This window comes from Megascapheus bottae, chromosome 16 (assembly GCF_031878675.1).
Source record: "Megascapheus bottae isolate mThoBot1 chromosome 16, mThoBot2.hap1, whole genome shotgun sequence".
NCBI lineage: Eukaryota > Metazoa > Chordata > Mammalia > Rodentia > Geomyidae > Megascapheus > Megascapheus bottae.
Window position 1 is genome coordinate 22,123,184 of NC_143524.1, and position 16,398 is coordinate 22,139,581.

The 16,398-nt window shown below is 37.8% G+C and overlaps 1 protein-coding gene across 3 annotated transcripts in view; it reads left to right on the top strand.

Annotated features, from left to right (window-relative positions):
- The window catches only part of Ccdc73 (coiled-coil domain containing 73), a 102,621-nt gene that overhangs the window by 62,131 nt on the left and 24,092 nt on the right, over positions 1 to 16,398 (top strand). For all 3 annotated transcript variants that reach the window (XM_090347929.1, XM_090347927.1, XM_090347930.1), the window contains one exon: positions 95 to 199. In XM_090347929.1, coding sequence (XP_090204055.1) covers positions 95 to 199 — 105 coding nt within the window. The remainder of the gene's footprint in view (positions 1 to 94; positions 200 to 16,398) is intronic.

The following is a 16,398-nucleotide window of genomic DNA, read 5'->3' on the forward strand; positions in this document are numbered from 1 at the left end:
TGTTTCAGGAATGAATTTTTAAACATCTACTGTTTTATATATAATTTGTACATATGTTATATCATTTATATACATATCATTTATATTTTTAAAGGATGTTATCATGTCTTTTCAACATATGCAACAGTTACTTCAACAACAAATTCAAGCCAATGCTGAAATAAATGCAGAATTGAAGATACTAAGACAAAATTACCAGGTAATTTATATACATATATTAGTATATGTGTCTTAATATGTTTCTTTCTTTCTTTTTTTCTTTCTTTTAGTCAGTAAAATTCGGCCTGAGCTCAACAGTTCAAGGCTAGTGCTTGGCTACCACTTAAGCAACAGTGCCACTTCCAGGTTTTTTGGTGGTTAATTAGAGATTAGAGTCTTAGGTACTTGCATGCCTGGGCTGGCTTTGAACCATGATCCTCAGATCTCAGCCTCCTGAGTGGCTAGGATTATGGGCATGAGCCACAGGTGCTTGGCTTGTGCTAATATATTTCTGTCTCATAAGTGTCCTCATTACTCACATTTAGGTGACTTTTATCAAGATCATTTTAAGTTTTAAGAGTAAGATACTAGAATCCTTCAACAAGTTGTGGTATCAGTAACAGTACATATTTGTAACATTTAACTAACTAGTTAAAATGCCATATATTTATTTTTGCTAGCACCTTGATTTAAACTCAAAGCCTCTGGGTCAAACTCAGCTTGTTTCTTTGGATGTTGTTTAACTTTGAGTCATATCTCCAATCCAGCTTTTTTGCTGATAAATTTGGAAATGGTGTCTAGTTGACTTTTCTTCCTGGGCTGGTCTTGAATCATAATCCTCCTCATCTTAGCCTCCTGAGTAGCCAGTATGAGTCACCAATGCCCAACTTCAGATTTTATTCAGTATTTGAAATCTTTTTATAGTGGGGTAATTTGGGTTTTTCCTTGTCTTAGAATTTTAGCCAAGGTCTAAAATTGAAAATGGAAATTGAAAGTGTCAACAGCAGGTGGATTTAGTATGTCTTTGTTTCTGGATGATTGGGTAAATGCCAAGTAGTGGAATTGCTGGGTCATAGGGGAGCTCTATGTTTAGTTTTTTGAGGCACTGCCATACTGCTTTCCATAGTGGTTGAACGAGTTTGCACTCCCACCAACAGCATCTGTTGTTATTAGTTTTCTTGATCCTGGCCATTCTACTGGAGTGAGGTGGAATCTTAGAGTTGTTTTGATTTGCATTTCTTTTATGACCAGAGATGTTGAGGATTTCTTCATGTGTCTATAGGCCATTTTTGTTTCTTCTTCAGAGAAGACTCTCTTTAAGTCTTTGGCCCACCTTTTAATGGGATGTTTGTTACTTTGGAGATTAGTTTTGGAGTGATTCAATTTTTTGAGCTGTTGATATATTTTAGATATGAGGCCTTTGTCCATTGTATGGTTGATGAAGATCTTCTCCCACTCTGTAGGCTTCCTAATTAATTTACTAGCTATGTCCTTTGCCATACAAAAGCTCTGCAGTTTAATGCAGTCCCACTTATCCATCCTTTTTCTGATTTGTTGTGATTCTTGGTCCTTATTAAGAAAGTTTCAACCTGTGCCAAGGAGGTCTAGTGTATCTCCTATTCCTTCTTGTAAAGTTTTCAAAGTGTCGGCTTTTACCTCCAGATCTTTGATCCATTTGGAGTTAATTCTAGTACAGGGTGACAAAGAAGGATCCAACTTTAGTTTTCTGCAGGTGCTTAACCAGTTCTGCCAGCACCACTTGTTGAAGAGGCTATCTTTCTTCCATTCTATTTTTTTGGTTCCCTTGTCAAAGATTAGGTGGCCATAGGTCTGGGGTTTAATATCTGGGTCTTCAGTTCTGTTCCATTGGTCTTCAGGCCTGTTCTTGTGCCAGTACCAAGCTGTTTTGATAATTATAGCTCTATAATAGAGTCTAAAGTTTGGCATTGAAATTCCTCCTCCGCTGTTCTTTCTGCTAAGAAGTGTTTTTGCTATACGGGGTCTTTTATTATTCCATATGAAATTTTGGATTGCCTCTTCTATTTCTTTAAAGAATGACATTGGGATATTGATGGGTATTGTGTTGAATTTGTAGATAGCCCTTAGCAAGATTGTCATTTTCACGATATTGATTCTTCCAATCCAGGAGCATGGGAGGTTTTTCCATTTCCTCAGTTCTGCTTTAATTTCCTTTTTCAGAGTTTTAAAGTTTTCATCAAAAAGGTCCCTCCTTTACATTCTTAGTTAAGGTAATTCCTAGGTACTTTATTTTCTTTGAGGCTATTGCAAAAGGAGTTGCTTTCTTGATTGTTGCCTCATTCCTCTCACTGTTGGCGTAGAGGAAGGCAGTTGATTTTTGAGGGTTAATTTTATACCCTGCTGCCCTTCCAAAGTTTTGAATCAGCTCAGGGAGCTTGGGAGTGGAGTCTATAGGGTTCTTTAAATACAGGATCATGTCATCTGCAAGACATACTAAATCCACCAGCACAACAATGTTCATTGCAGCACTATTTACCATAGCAAAGATATGGAACCAACCTAGATGTCTCTCAGTTGATGAGTGGATCAACAAGATGTGGTATTTGTACACAATGGAATTCTATGCTGCTGTCAGAAAGAATGACATTGCCCCATTTGTTAGGAAATGGAAAAACTTAGAAAAGATCACACTAAGTGAAGTAAGCCAGACTCAAAGGAACTTAGGCTCAATGGTTTTTCTCATTTGTCATAATCAGTAGAAACCTTGGGCTCTCCTAGCAGAGATTTGCAATAGAGCAAAACCTTGATACAAAAGGCCATATAGTAGGATGCTAAATGAAAGGATCTCTAGGATATAGATACATAAGCCATATAATGAGTGATTGTGTTTCTTAAGGTACGATGTTATCTCTCATCTCTTTTGCTGTCCCTTGGGTATCTCATATTGTTACAGTATCTCACTTTGTTACCTGATATATCGGATATATTTGTATTTGGTTATTTGAAATTGGATAAGGAAGGGGGGAAAATAAGATGAGGGATGGGGGTGGGGGGGAGGGAAAAGGGGACCAAGACATATGAAAGGGTATCAATGTATGGGAATTAATGCACCATCTATCTGGCAAATATCATGTAACCCTTCTATTAATTACAATAAAAATATATGAAAAAAAGAAAGTGTCAACAGCATTTAAAAAAAGTAATAAACTGGGCCAGGAGTTTGGCCTAGTGGTTAAAGTGCTTGCCTAGCATGCATGAAGACCCGGGTTTGATTCCTTGGTACCACATATATAGAAAAAAAGCCGGAAGTGGTGCTGAGGCTCAAGTGGTAGAGTTCTAGCCTTGAGAAAGTCCAAGGACAGTGCTCAGGCCCTGAGCTCAAGCCCAGGAGTGGCAAAAAAAAAAAGTAATAAACTAAATCTCAGAAAATTTGGGGAAGTCAGCTTCTTTTCTCTTATAGAACGGTATCCTACTTCTCAGGTACTTTGATTTGCTGTGAGTTGAGGCTGACAGTTCCAAACCAGGGGGCCTGTGGAGGATGCCATTTCATCACCCCTATCCCTTATATAGGGCATTCAACTACTAGACAGAGTCTGAAAGCACTTGAAACCTGGAGGCAGAATGTCTCAGTCCTTCAGGGCCCTACATTTGGATAATACCCCTAAGCTTAGACACTACCACCGGAAGCACAAACTGTGCTGTGAAACAAATGTGACACATAGACTGCAGTACTTCTTGTGACTGACAGAAGGTACCAGTAAATAAGTAAGAGAAGCTTCTGAAATGAAAGCAGTCTAAAAGTGGACTACTGATCCTTGAATTTTTTTTTTTGGAAGGTCATAAGGCTTGATCTCTGCCTGGGCCGTGTCCCTGAGCTCTTCAGCTCAAGTTTACCGCCCTACCCCTGGGCCTGGGCATTGTCCCTGAGCTTGTAAGCTCCATGTTACCTTCCTACCCTTGAGCCAAGTCCTACTTCCCATTTTCTAGAGGTTAATTGGAGATAGTCTCAGGCTCTTTTGTGCCTGGGCTGGCTTTGAACCTTGATCCTCAGATCTCTGCCTCCAGAGTGAGCCTTGAGCTGAAGAGCTCAGGGATAGCACCCAGGCCAACTTCAAGCTCCATGACCCCCCACCCCCAATATATATAAATGGAGCACAATAGACTGAAACACTACTAAAAGGCAAATCTATAAGTCATTGGCATAGAAGTGCTAGTTAAATGATAGATTTTGAGATACATATGAACCACCACTGAGCCAAGATGAGATAAACCACTTAAACAGATTTATAAGCAATGAGATCGACTCAGTACTAGAATTTCCCAACCAGATGGATTTGCACTGAATTCTATCAGACTTTTATAGAAGAGCCAACACTGGTGCTCCTCAAACTATTCCATAACATAGAAAGGGACAGAATGTTACCAAGCTTATTCTCTGAAGTTGAATTAACCCAATGCCAAAACCCAATGCAGTAGAAGGGGTTGGAGGCATGGCCCAGTTGGTAGAGTGTCAGCCAATAAGCCAAAGCCTAGGTACAAAAATGCAATAGAAAAGAAAATTAACTTGATGACTATAGACATTAAAATCCTCTATAAATACTTGCAGGTTGAATTCAACACATTCAAAAGAACATATTACCATTATCTGGTCAATTTCATTCCAAGGATATAAGGATGGTTCAAGATATACAAAACACTAAATGTAATATAACATCCTGGATAGTATAAAATACAAAAATTTCATGAATATCTTAATAAATGCATAATAGTGCTTTAATTAAGCTCACTATTGCTTCATAATAAAAACCTTAGAGAAACTGAAACTAGAAGGAACATGCCTCAATATGATAAAGGCTATTTATGATGAACCAGTAGGCAACATTGTACTAAATGGTAAAAAACAAACAAACAAAAAAAAAACAACTATTTCCTCTACAGTTAGGAGCAAGACAAGGGTGTCTATTTTTACCATTCTTACTTAATATAGTGCTTGAGTTCTTAGCTAGAATGTTGAGGCAGAAGAAGGGAAGGGAAACAAATAGGAAAAGAAGAAATCAAACTGTCTATATTTAGAATATATCTGAAGAAATGTTACTATGTGTAATAGAGATACCTGCATATCCATGTTTATTGCAACATTATAGAGAGTAATCAAGCTGTAAGAATCAGCCCAAGTGGCAAATAAATGATGAATGGATAGAAAAGTTAAGTATATATCCACTGTGGAATATTTTCAGCCATAAAAATGAGTGAAGTTGGCCGAGAGTTTGGCCTAGTGGTAGAGTGCCTGCCTAGCATGCACGAAGACCCGGGTTTGATTCCTTGGTACCACATACTTAGAAAAAGCCAAAAGTGGTGCTGAGGCTCAAGTGGTAGAGCTCTAGCCTTGAGAAAAATCCAAGGACAGTGCTCAGGCCCTGAGCTTAAGCCCAGGACTGGCAAAGAAAAAAAAATTTAAAAAAAAGAGTGAAGTTAGGTTGTTTAAAGGAAAATGGTTGCAACTTGAGATTTTCATGTTAAATTAAGCAAGCCACCCATTTCTCTCATGAGGAATCTAGACCTAACAAATGGCATGACTGCAAAAGTATGACTTGGAAAGAAAGAGTGCAAAAGGAGACAGTGATAGGAAAATGAATATCAAAGTTCTCGATATATATGTATATGAATAATGTCAGAAAGCCCATTGAAATTTATTAAAGAATTTATTAACATTGATTTTTATATCATATTTCAAATGATTTTTTTGTTTTGTTTTTGTTTTTTGCTTTGCCAGTCCTGGGTCTTGAACTTAGGGTCTGAGCACTGCCCTTGGCTTTCTTAAGGCTAGAGCTCTACCACTTGAGCCTCAGCACGTCTCTGGCTTTTTTCTATGTATGTGGTACCGAGGAATCGAACCTGGGTCTTTGTGCATGCCAGGCAAGCACTCTACCACTAGGCCAAACTCCCGGCCCCTACTGAATTTTTTTTTTAAATTTGGCCTTCTGTATTTTTAATTTTTAAATTTTTTTCTTGTAATGTATGGAGGGTTTACAATTATATTTGTGAGACAGTAGGAATATTACTTCCTTGATACCCCTTCTCATGTTTTTTGGACTGCTGTATTATTGCAAGAATTTGGTAGAAGTATCACATTAACCCAATCATTACAGCTTTCTCTTCCCAGTATATGTAAGAAAATGAGGAGGAAAACATACTATGATCACTGATAGTTTAGAATTTACAATTCAAAACAAAAGGCTTTTCTTTTACTTCCCTAGTGGAGGAGCACAAAGCTAAGTGAGAGACTGTAGAAGAAAAATCCCTCTAGAGGCGTTGAAATTGATGGAACACATTGTAAACATCTGCAGAAATTCAACAGTGAGCTCCTCTCCAGTATAATTAATATAAGCTAATAAGTAAAAGGAAAAATCTTTATAAAGTTTGACATAGAGAGAGGATTTCCCTTGTATTTAATGCATGCTTGAGAGTTCTATAGATGACCAGAGGGCCTTTCTTGGTTATTAGTAAAGTATAAGTTCATGTTGGAGGAATTAGCCTATATTCTTTATAGTTGGAAGTTTACCAAGAATACGCAGACTGATGCCCAATTCTGGTCTAGAGATTTCAAAGGGGAATATTTGGGGTGTAATCTGTGTTAGAGAAGCTTGAAAAGTATTATGGTTGATTCAGTACTGTATGGTTCAGGAAGGGTGCATGAGAGAAGCTGGTGGTTCTGGATTCCATTAGTTGCCTCCCAAATAGTAGAGACCAGTGCCAGTTTCACGAGTATGTGACTGTTGAGTTACCAAGTGATCCACACTCAGAAGGGCCTCACTTTAATTTTTGCAGACATTCTCTTTGAGGGATTTTTAAATTAATTTTTATCTCAGAATTTATATTTTATAAAGTCTAATACATGCTCTAGAGGCTCAGCTTTGGCATTTTCTTGTCTCAATTAATCTCCCAGTATTAGTTTTTTTTGCTACAAGCACTTCTGGACTCTTACCTGCCCTCTTCCTTTTTTTCTGCTACTGCTGCAGGCTAGCAGGGTCACATTTGTGAGAAAAGACCTGTGTTGTACTATTACCTTTATTTCCGTGTGCCTGAGTGCAGGCTGGGAATGTTAAGTACTTGTACTCGGCAGCTTTGTTGGAGGCATGGCAGCTGTGGCCCATTTCAGGTTGGAGTATCTTGGAATGGTAGACAGGTGAACTGGAAGGGGTGAGGTAAGTCCCTAGTAATAGAGCAGGAAATTTAAAAATGTTTTGAGCTTTTAGTGTTATTTTATTTTTTTTTGCCAGTCCTGGGCTTGAGCTCAGGGACTGAGTACTCTCCTTGAACTTTTTCAAGGCTAGAGTTCTACTACTTGAGCCTCAGCACCCCTTCTAGCTTTATTCTATGTATGTGGTATCCAGGAATCAAACCTGGGTCTTCCTGCATGCAAGGCAAGCACTCTACCACTAGGACAAACTTCCAGCCCCGTATTATTTTAGTTTTTATTTTTTTGGTCGATTGTAGGGCTTGAACTCTAGGTCTGGGCACCGTCCCTGGACTCTTCAGCTCAAGGCTGTTGCTCTACCACTTCTGGGAGAAGTGGCCACAGCACCACTTACGGTTTTCTGGTGGTTAATTGGAGAATCATGGACTTTTGTGCCCAGGCTGGCTTTGAACTTCGAGCTTCAGATCTCAGCCTCCTGAGTAGCTAGGGGTACAGCCAGCAGCACCTGGGAAAGTTTTTTTTTTTTTTGTCAGCAGTGGGGCTTAAAATTTGGTGTCATTTTTGTGCATACTTGAGATTCTATAGACTAGTTTCTGGAAAAAGAAATTTTCCTTGTCCCCTGGTACCATGAAGCATTTACGGTGGGGGAATGGCAACTGCTGTACTTGATAGAGATTGGCAGTACCGTGGCATGATAGGTAGGTGAATTCGCAGGGGCAGGGTGGGTTCCTCCAGTCCAGATATTGATCTCATACCTGCCTGGAAAGTACATCTGCCTGGACATTGAAATCTTTTAACAGTCACCGTAATGAAATCAGCTTGGCAAAGCACCTTCAGGAAAGGAAGATTGACTTCCTTAGTCTGGCACATAGGTGAAGAAAGTGGCAGGGAAGAGAACTTGGTTACCAGTGGATTTCTCTCATGTTGTATTGAATGGTGCGGAGTCCTTAGGACATCTGTGACATTTGTTCTGTTTTTCCCTGCCTGGCATATCATGCTATTAAATAGAAACAAAAGGTACTATGGCGGGGAGGGGCATGAAGGAGAGGAAGATAGAAAAAGACATGGAGAGAGACTATGTATTTTAATACTTCTAACAGCATTTTCTAATAGTAATACCTCTAAACACATACGTTATATAGTCTGTCACCCTTGAATGGTATAAAATTGACATGAGAAATGCAATTCATCTTTTTTTAAACATGTTTATGTTTTATTACCTGTCATATAAAGGGAGTTTTACCTGCTCCTATACCATAGGAGTTACATGACAAGGAAAAAGAGGGAGAAAGCAGTGGTGTGCTAGAGTTAAGCCTCTCTCTCCAAGGGAAGAGAGTCTTTATGTATTCTAATAAAAGACTAATTGAAAAATAATCTCCAAGTCCACTTCCCTTACAAGCAAGAGTCCCTTCCCACATTCCCCCTTTCTACAACACACTGTAACTGGGTAACCTGGACTATTTCCCTATTCCCAAGAATGTATAGCTTACTCAAATTCTCCTTCCTTCTTCCTCCCCCTTCTTCCTTTTTTTTCTCCTCTCCCCCTCCTATTTCCCCCTCATGTCCTCCCTTTCCCTTTCCTTTCCCTTTCTCTTTTCTTACTCTTTTATTAAAAATACCTAAGACAAGGTCTTGCTATTTAGATTAGGTTGGTCCTGAACCTGAGATTTTTCCTGCCTCAGAGTACCAGAATGACAGGTATGCACTAACCTACTTGGCCCAAATCTTTATGAGTAGCTCTCACCAAGAATACCTCATATTTCATAAAAGAGTTGAAACATAGATTTTTTTAGAATGAAAAAATATTATGAGGATAATTTAGTTCATTTCATGATGTAATAAAGAGCTAGAATACAATAAGCAGTGGCATTCTAGGTCTCATAATTAGCAGCAATCCAGATTAAATCTGATACAGTACTATTTCCACAATATTATACCCTTAGAATACTTTTCCTAAATCTATGAGAGCTGCCAATATCATTAGATTATTTATACTAAAATTACAACTATCAGATTGACTATATGCTCCAAGGCCAAATGCTTATTTTTTTCATATATTTTTTATTGTAATTAATAGAAGGATTACATGATATTTGCCAGATAGATGGTGCATTGATTCCCATACATTGATACCCTTTCATATATCTTGGTCCCCTTTTCCCTCCCCCCACCCCCACCCCTCATCTTGTTTTCCCCCATTCCCTATCCAATTTCAAATAACCAAATACAAATATATCCGATATATCAGGTAACAAAGTGAGATACTGTAACAATATGAGATAACCAAGGGATAGCAAAAGAGATGAGAGATAACATAGTACCTTAAGAAACACAATCATTCATTAAATGGCTTATGTTTCTATATCCTAGAGATCCCTCATTTGTCATAATCAGTAGGAACCTTGGCCTCTCCTAGCAGAGATTTGCAATAGAGCAAAACCTTGATACAAAAGGCCATATAGTAGGACGCTAAATGAAAGGATCTCAAGGCCAATGCTTATATGCAGTTAAATTCTAAAGACACTATTGTAGTCACAAATATTCTTGCACGTTTCCTTGAGTTAACTATGGTTATAAATATGGTTCCTGGATTTTTTTTTTTGGTGGGTCATGGGGCTTGAACTTGGCCAGGGCGCTGTCCCTAAGCTCTTCAGCTCAAGGCTACCACCCTACCCTTGAGCCAAGTCTCACTTCCCATTTTCTAGTGGTTGGAGATAAGAGTCTCAGGTCCTTTTGTGCCTGGGCTGGCTTTGAACCTTGATTCTCACATCTCAGCCTCCTGAGTAGCTAGGATTACAGGTGTGAGCCACTGCGCTTGGCCAAGTTCCTGGATCTTTTAACTATGGCTCCCAATATCTTAGGTAACTTAAATGCCTTTCTTTTAAATTATTACAATTATTTACTTTCCCTTGATATTTCATATATAGTTTGTGTAACAAAATTCAAAGTATTGTCAAACCAGAACTATTTATTTTACTAAAAGCATTAACAAGAAATACTATGAAGATTATTATTTGATAAAAGAACATTTTGATATCTTAAATGTATTAAGGATATAATCTTGGGATAAAGGACAGTTCTTTATAAAAGTAATTTGATGGCTATATCTTGACTTTTTTTATTCCCATAGCCAAGTAAATGTTTTGTCATGGATCAGTACTTGTTAAAGACTGGTGTCTGAAAACCTCTGATATATATCATAACAAAATATTACTGTTGAACTGTTGCTAAGGATTATACTGCACAGCTATTGCAAGTGTTGTCTTGAGCATTTTAATTCTACCTGTATTAAAAGGGCTCATTACTCTTGATAATGGCCAACTGTTTTTCAGTGCTCTGTAATTATACTGTCATCTGTTTTACTTTTTTAGTAGTATATTTAGAGCACTGAGTCCTAAATTCTCAATTTGAAAATACTTTCTACTATGATTTAATGGTTGTGCCATCTAGTTATAAGCACAGTTATATTTCTGTGGTCTAGTATTAAAAATAATATGCTTGGTTTGTTCTTATAACTACAGTATTAACTAGCACAGTTGACTTGTTTTTAGATTAAAGTTAAGCAGTTGATTTTAATTTTGATCTTTGCCCCATTTGACAGATTTTTTTCAGATTTATTAAATCATTTTCAAATAATAACATTCTTTTCTGCTGGAATACTGTATAAATTCTATGAGGTTAGAAACATTTTCAATGACATAGCGTAAGAAAATTAAATAGGGTTAAGAACACAGTAGGACTTCATTAAGTTTTTTATTGTATTTTATTGTTGGGATAATGTATAGAGGGGTGATAGTTATATTCGTCAGGTAATGGGTGCATTACTTCTTGAAACTTGATACCCCTTCTTCATTAAATTTTATAAAATAAATTCAGTTATTTCCTGGTCAGAGATTCTAGGTAAATGTATTAAACTGAACCCACACTCACTTCTACTTCCTTCTGAAGCTGCAATAGAATTACACTAATAAATCCACAAGGACAAAGAAATAGGGGAACAGCAATAAAATTAAGTTTTAAAGGTGTGAACCAGGTAGACAGTTGGTAATTTAACACATAAAAGAAGTTGAATTCAAACATGCAGGAACAGTGACTTTTATGTGACTCCATGGGTTCTTGCCTAGCATAAAGCATTGTTCATTTCCCAACATTATCATGTAAAACAACCAACATGCACATGTATACACACCTATGCACACAGCGGAATGGTCAGTAATTATAAGTAGAGTAGAAGACCTATGTAAGATCCTATTTCAGCCCCAGATTCAGATAAGCACTGCCCCATTCTTACTAGGCAGATTATATATATATATGTTGTCAGTCCTGACGAACTCAGGACCTGAGCACTGTCCTTGGGCCTTCTCAAGGCTAGAGCTCTACCACTTGAGTCACAGAACCACTTCCAGCTTTTTTCTATGTATATGGTACCAAGGAATTGAACCTGGGCATTCAAGCATGCTTGGCAAGCACTCTACCACTAGGCCAAACTCCTGAGGGCCGAATATTATAGAGGGTTCTGTTGGAAATTTGAGAGAAAGCTGAGATTGATTTTGGGGAGGGACTCATTGATATTCTGGAGCAAGTTTGTAGCAGTGATATCTGATTGATAGATGTTAAGAAAATTTTATGAATTGATTGCTAAAATAGTAGTGGCTTGAAATTGCCCATGATGGCAATATTTAACAAAAATGAAAATGTCATATACTGCAGATTAATCTCTTTTTTCTTCCCTCCCTTCTCTTTATGCAGTTCCCTAGTTCACTGTTGAGAATATTAAACTGAAAATAGGATAAAAGGTATAAACACAGAGTGAGGCCTCCCAGTGTAGTTTTCTCATTTAGAGAGCAAGTAGCCTAATTCCTGGGAAGAAGAATGGAGATTCCTTTCTGTGGAAGCTAACTACCCCAGTAGAAAAGGTCTGTATATGAAGTAATTTAGTCAGATGAAACTACAGTGAAACTCACCATTTGACAGCTTCTAACCAGCTTAATGTATCATTCTTAAATATGAATATATAATTAAGCATCACTGGACATTTGAAGAAAATCTCCAGTATGAAAAAGACACACAGAATACATAGAAACTAAGAAATATATTTAAAGGTAGTATTAATCCATAAATCAGGAATTAAGAGTACATAGGAAAGCCCTCATTGAATAAAAGTGACTCAAACAAATATATTAGCAGATGTAAAAAGTACAATGGAGAACTCAAGTGGTAGAGCACTAGCCTTAAGTAGAAAAACTCAAGCCCTAGATTGGCAAACAAAACAAACAAAAATAAAGAAATAAGCTACTGAGCACTGATAACTCACACTTGTAATCCTAGCTACTCAGGAAGGATTGCTGATCAGAGCTGCCTAGAAAGGAAAGTCTGTGAGACTTTCAATGTCATTTAACACCCCAGAAGCCAGAAGTGGAGCTGTGGCTCAAGTGGTAGTGCTCAGGCCCTGAGTTATGTCCCCAGGACTGACAAAAAAAAAAGTAAAAAAGAAAATAAATTAGGGGGTCAATCTAAGAATCATCTGATGAGTTTGAGAGAGAGCAAACAGAGAAAAAGGAGGGGAAAAATATTTTGGTTTTTTTTAATGTTACCCTGAGGGGGCTGGGAGTTTGGCCTAGTGGTAGAGTGCTTGCCTAGCATGCATGAAGACCTGGGTTCAATTCCTCGGTACCACATACGTAGAAAAAAGCCAGAAGTGGTGCTGAGGCTCAAGTGGTAGAGTTCTAGTCTTGAGAAGGTCCAAGAACAGTGCTCAGGCCTTGAGCTCAAGCCCAGGACTGGCAAAAAAAAAAAGTTACCCCGAGGAAGTGGGTATTGTGGCTCAAGTGGTAGAGCACTAGTCTTGAGCTAAAGATTCAGCTCAGGGACAGTGCCAAAGCCCAGAATTCAAGCCCACACCACCGATTAAAAAAAAAAAAGTTGCCCAGGCATTATGGACATGAGTTTGTTTTGCCTGATGTATATATCATTATGAAATTTTGTATTACACATGAAGAAATGATTCTATAACTGTAGGAAGAAAGATAACAATATGAAGGACTAAGAATGAGAATGACACTATATTGGCCTCTAATTTCTCAGTGGTAATACTGGAAGGCAAAAGACAGAGGTTGGAAAGAAACTGATTTCCAAAATAGAGCTAATTGAATTGCCAACAACTAGTAAAATAAAAACATGTGCAGATGTGTAGAGTATCAAACACTTTATGTGTTCTTTATGAAGAAACAGCATCCACTTGAGAATAGAGCCTCATGCCTATAATGGTAGCTACCTGAGAAGTGGAGATGGGAAGTCTCTGGTTTGAGGCCAGCAAAAAAGTTTGTAAGACTCTTATCTGAAAGAACAAGACCGGTAGCCTGGTGCTGGTGGCTCAGGCCTGTAATCCTACCTACTCAGGATGCTGAGATGTGAGGATTACAGTCTAAAGCCAGGTGGGGCAGAAAAGTCCCCATGAGACTCTCATTTCCAATCAATCATTCAAAAACTGGAAGTTGTGCTGTGACTCAAAGTGGTAGAGTGCTAGCCTTGAGCAAAAAGAGCTTAAGGACAATGCCCCAGGCTGAGTTCAAGCACCGCTATGGACAAAGGAAAGAAAGAAAGGAAGAAAGAAAGAAAGAAGGAAAGAAAGAAGAAAGAAAGGAAGAAAAAGAAAGAAAGATCAAGCAAGCAAGCAAAGGAAAGAAAAAAAGAACAAATCAGGCAATGGTAGCATACAGTTATAATCCCAGTTACAGGGACTTGAGAAGTGTAGGTAGAAGGATCATAGTCTGAGCCCAGCCTAGGCAAAAAGCATGAGACACCATCTAAAATATAAAGCAAAACTATTTGGAGGCATGGTTCAAATTGTAGAGCCTTTGCCTATCAAATGAAAGAACTTGAGTTCAAACTACAGTTCCATAAAGAAAACAAGGAAAAAAAGAAAAGGTAATCTTTTCCTACTAAACTCAAGGCCCAGAGCTGAATACCCAATACTGCAGAAAAGAACAACAGAACAAACAACAAACAACAAAAAACCTCAGAAAAGTTGCTATACCATGAGTAAAGCAAGGGAGTAAAATAAGAATGAGGACATTTAAATCTAGGAAACAGGAGTCTTATGACAAAAGAGAAAAAGGAATCCTCATAGATATGCTGCTTTGTGCAGCATTTTGAGAGGAATATACAAATTGTAGTGGAAAGATGGAATGTTTCCATAAAAACTGAAACTGAGAGATACCTGAAGAGTCAATTAGATGAGGATATGAGACAGGGCAGGAAATGACTAACATATCTTCACATTGTTTTCAGAATATAATGCTCTTGGTCAGTTATTACTAGGATAGAAAGTAGCTTTGTTGGGTGGGGGAGGGGGAAGGGAAATGGGGACCAAGACATGAGAAAGGGTATCAATGTATGTGAATTAATGCATCTCCTATCTGGCAATTATAATGTAACCCTTCTTTTAATTACAATAAAAAATATATGAAAAAAAATAAAAGACTACTTGATCCACAAACAAAACAAAACAAAACAACAAAAAAAGAAAGTAGCTTTGTTCTCTAAACTCTTCCCTAATCTTTTGGTTTGTCTTTAAAAAAATATTGTATGTTACATAATGTAAAGTATTTGTTAAAATGTGAATGTATTAGCCATATACTAATTATACACTGTTTTAAATACTTAGAAACTTAAGTGAAAAAATGAATTAAAGAAATGTGTTTTATATGAAAATACTTACAGGATGGGTACCCATGGCTCACACTTGTAATCCTTGTTACTCAGGAGGATCAGATCTGAGGATCAAGGTTTGAAGTAGTACAGGAGGAAAATCTGCAAGACTTATCTCCAATTATACACTGAAACAGCTAGAAGTAGATCTGTGGCTCAAGGAGTGGTAGGGTGCTAACTTGAGTGAAAACATAAAATGAAACAAAACAGAAAAAGGTCAGGAATCATGCTCAGGACCTGAGTTCAAGCCCCAGGACCAGCACACAATGACACGAAAATTTATATTATCTTGAAATAGACAACCAAAATATTCTTAGAGAATGAATAACTACTTGTAAGAATGATAAATCTTCATATTAGAAGTTGTAAAACGCTTGTTCTCAGATAAGTTGCTATAGTTTTGCACAATTATGTATTTGTGTATTGATACTTTAAATGGGTTATTAAGCCTTTAAAATGAGATGGATCTATATTGAATAATATAGAAACTAAACAAGACAGTTTTATTTTTTTGGAAAAAGCAGATCATATAGGTATGTGTAAAATGGTGTCTCATATACATGCATATTATGTATATTATAGGCAACTTCTGAGACTTTTTTTTTTTTTTTTGCCAGTCCTAGGCTTGGGCTCAGGGCCTGAGCTTTGTCCTTGGGTTTTCTCAGGGCTAGAGCTCTACACTTGAGCCACAGCACCCCTTCTGACATTTTTTTCTATGTATGTGGTATAGAGGAATTGAGCCCCCGAGTCTTCGTGCATCCTAGGCAAGCACTCTACCTCTAGTTTAGGCAACTTCTGTAATCACAGAAATTAGTAATTAGTTTTGGAAGGGAAAACTGACTGGGGATATTTTACCTTTTCTGCTAATGTGTTTTTTTATGTGGGTCATGGGGCTTGAACTCTGGCCTAGGAACTGTTTCTGAGCTCTTCAGCTCAAGGCTACTACCCTACCCCGAGCCACAGCTCTATTTCCTGTTTTCTAGTGATTAATTGGAGATGAGAGTCTGTGTTCTTTAGTGTCCAGGCTGGCTTTGAAGCGTGATCCTCAGATCTTAGCTTCTTGAGTAGCTAAGATTACAGGTGTGAGGCACCATACCCAGCTTTGCTAATGGGTTTTTTTTTTTTATGCCAGTCCTGGGCATGAGCTCAGAGCCTGAGCACTCTCCTGGATTTTCTTTTCTCAAGGCTAGGGCTCTACCAGCACCACTTCTGGCTTTTTTTCTATGTATGTGGTACTGAGGAATCGAACCTAGGTCTTCATGCATGCTAGTCAAGCACTCTACCACTAAGGCAAACTCCCGGCCCCGGCTAATACGTTTTTATATGACTTAAAAATTTGAACCATGAGTTTATGTAGCTTAAAAATGATAAATAAATGAACATAGAATTCCCAGATATATTAGATGTGCAGATAAGAGTTTCTACTGTTTATTTCTTTCTTTACAAATGTTTGCTCAGGTTTTAGGCAGACTTTGAAGATAGTACTATTGATTACACTGATATAATCTTAGAAAATACTTGGTCTGGGCGCT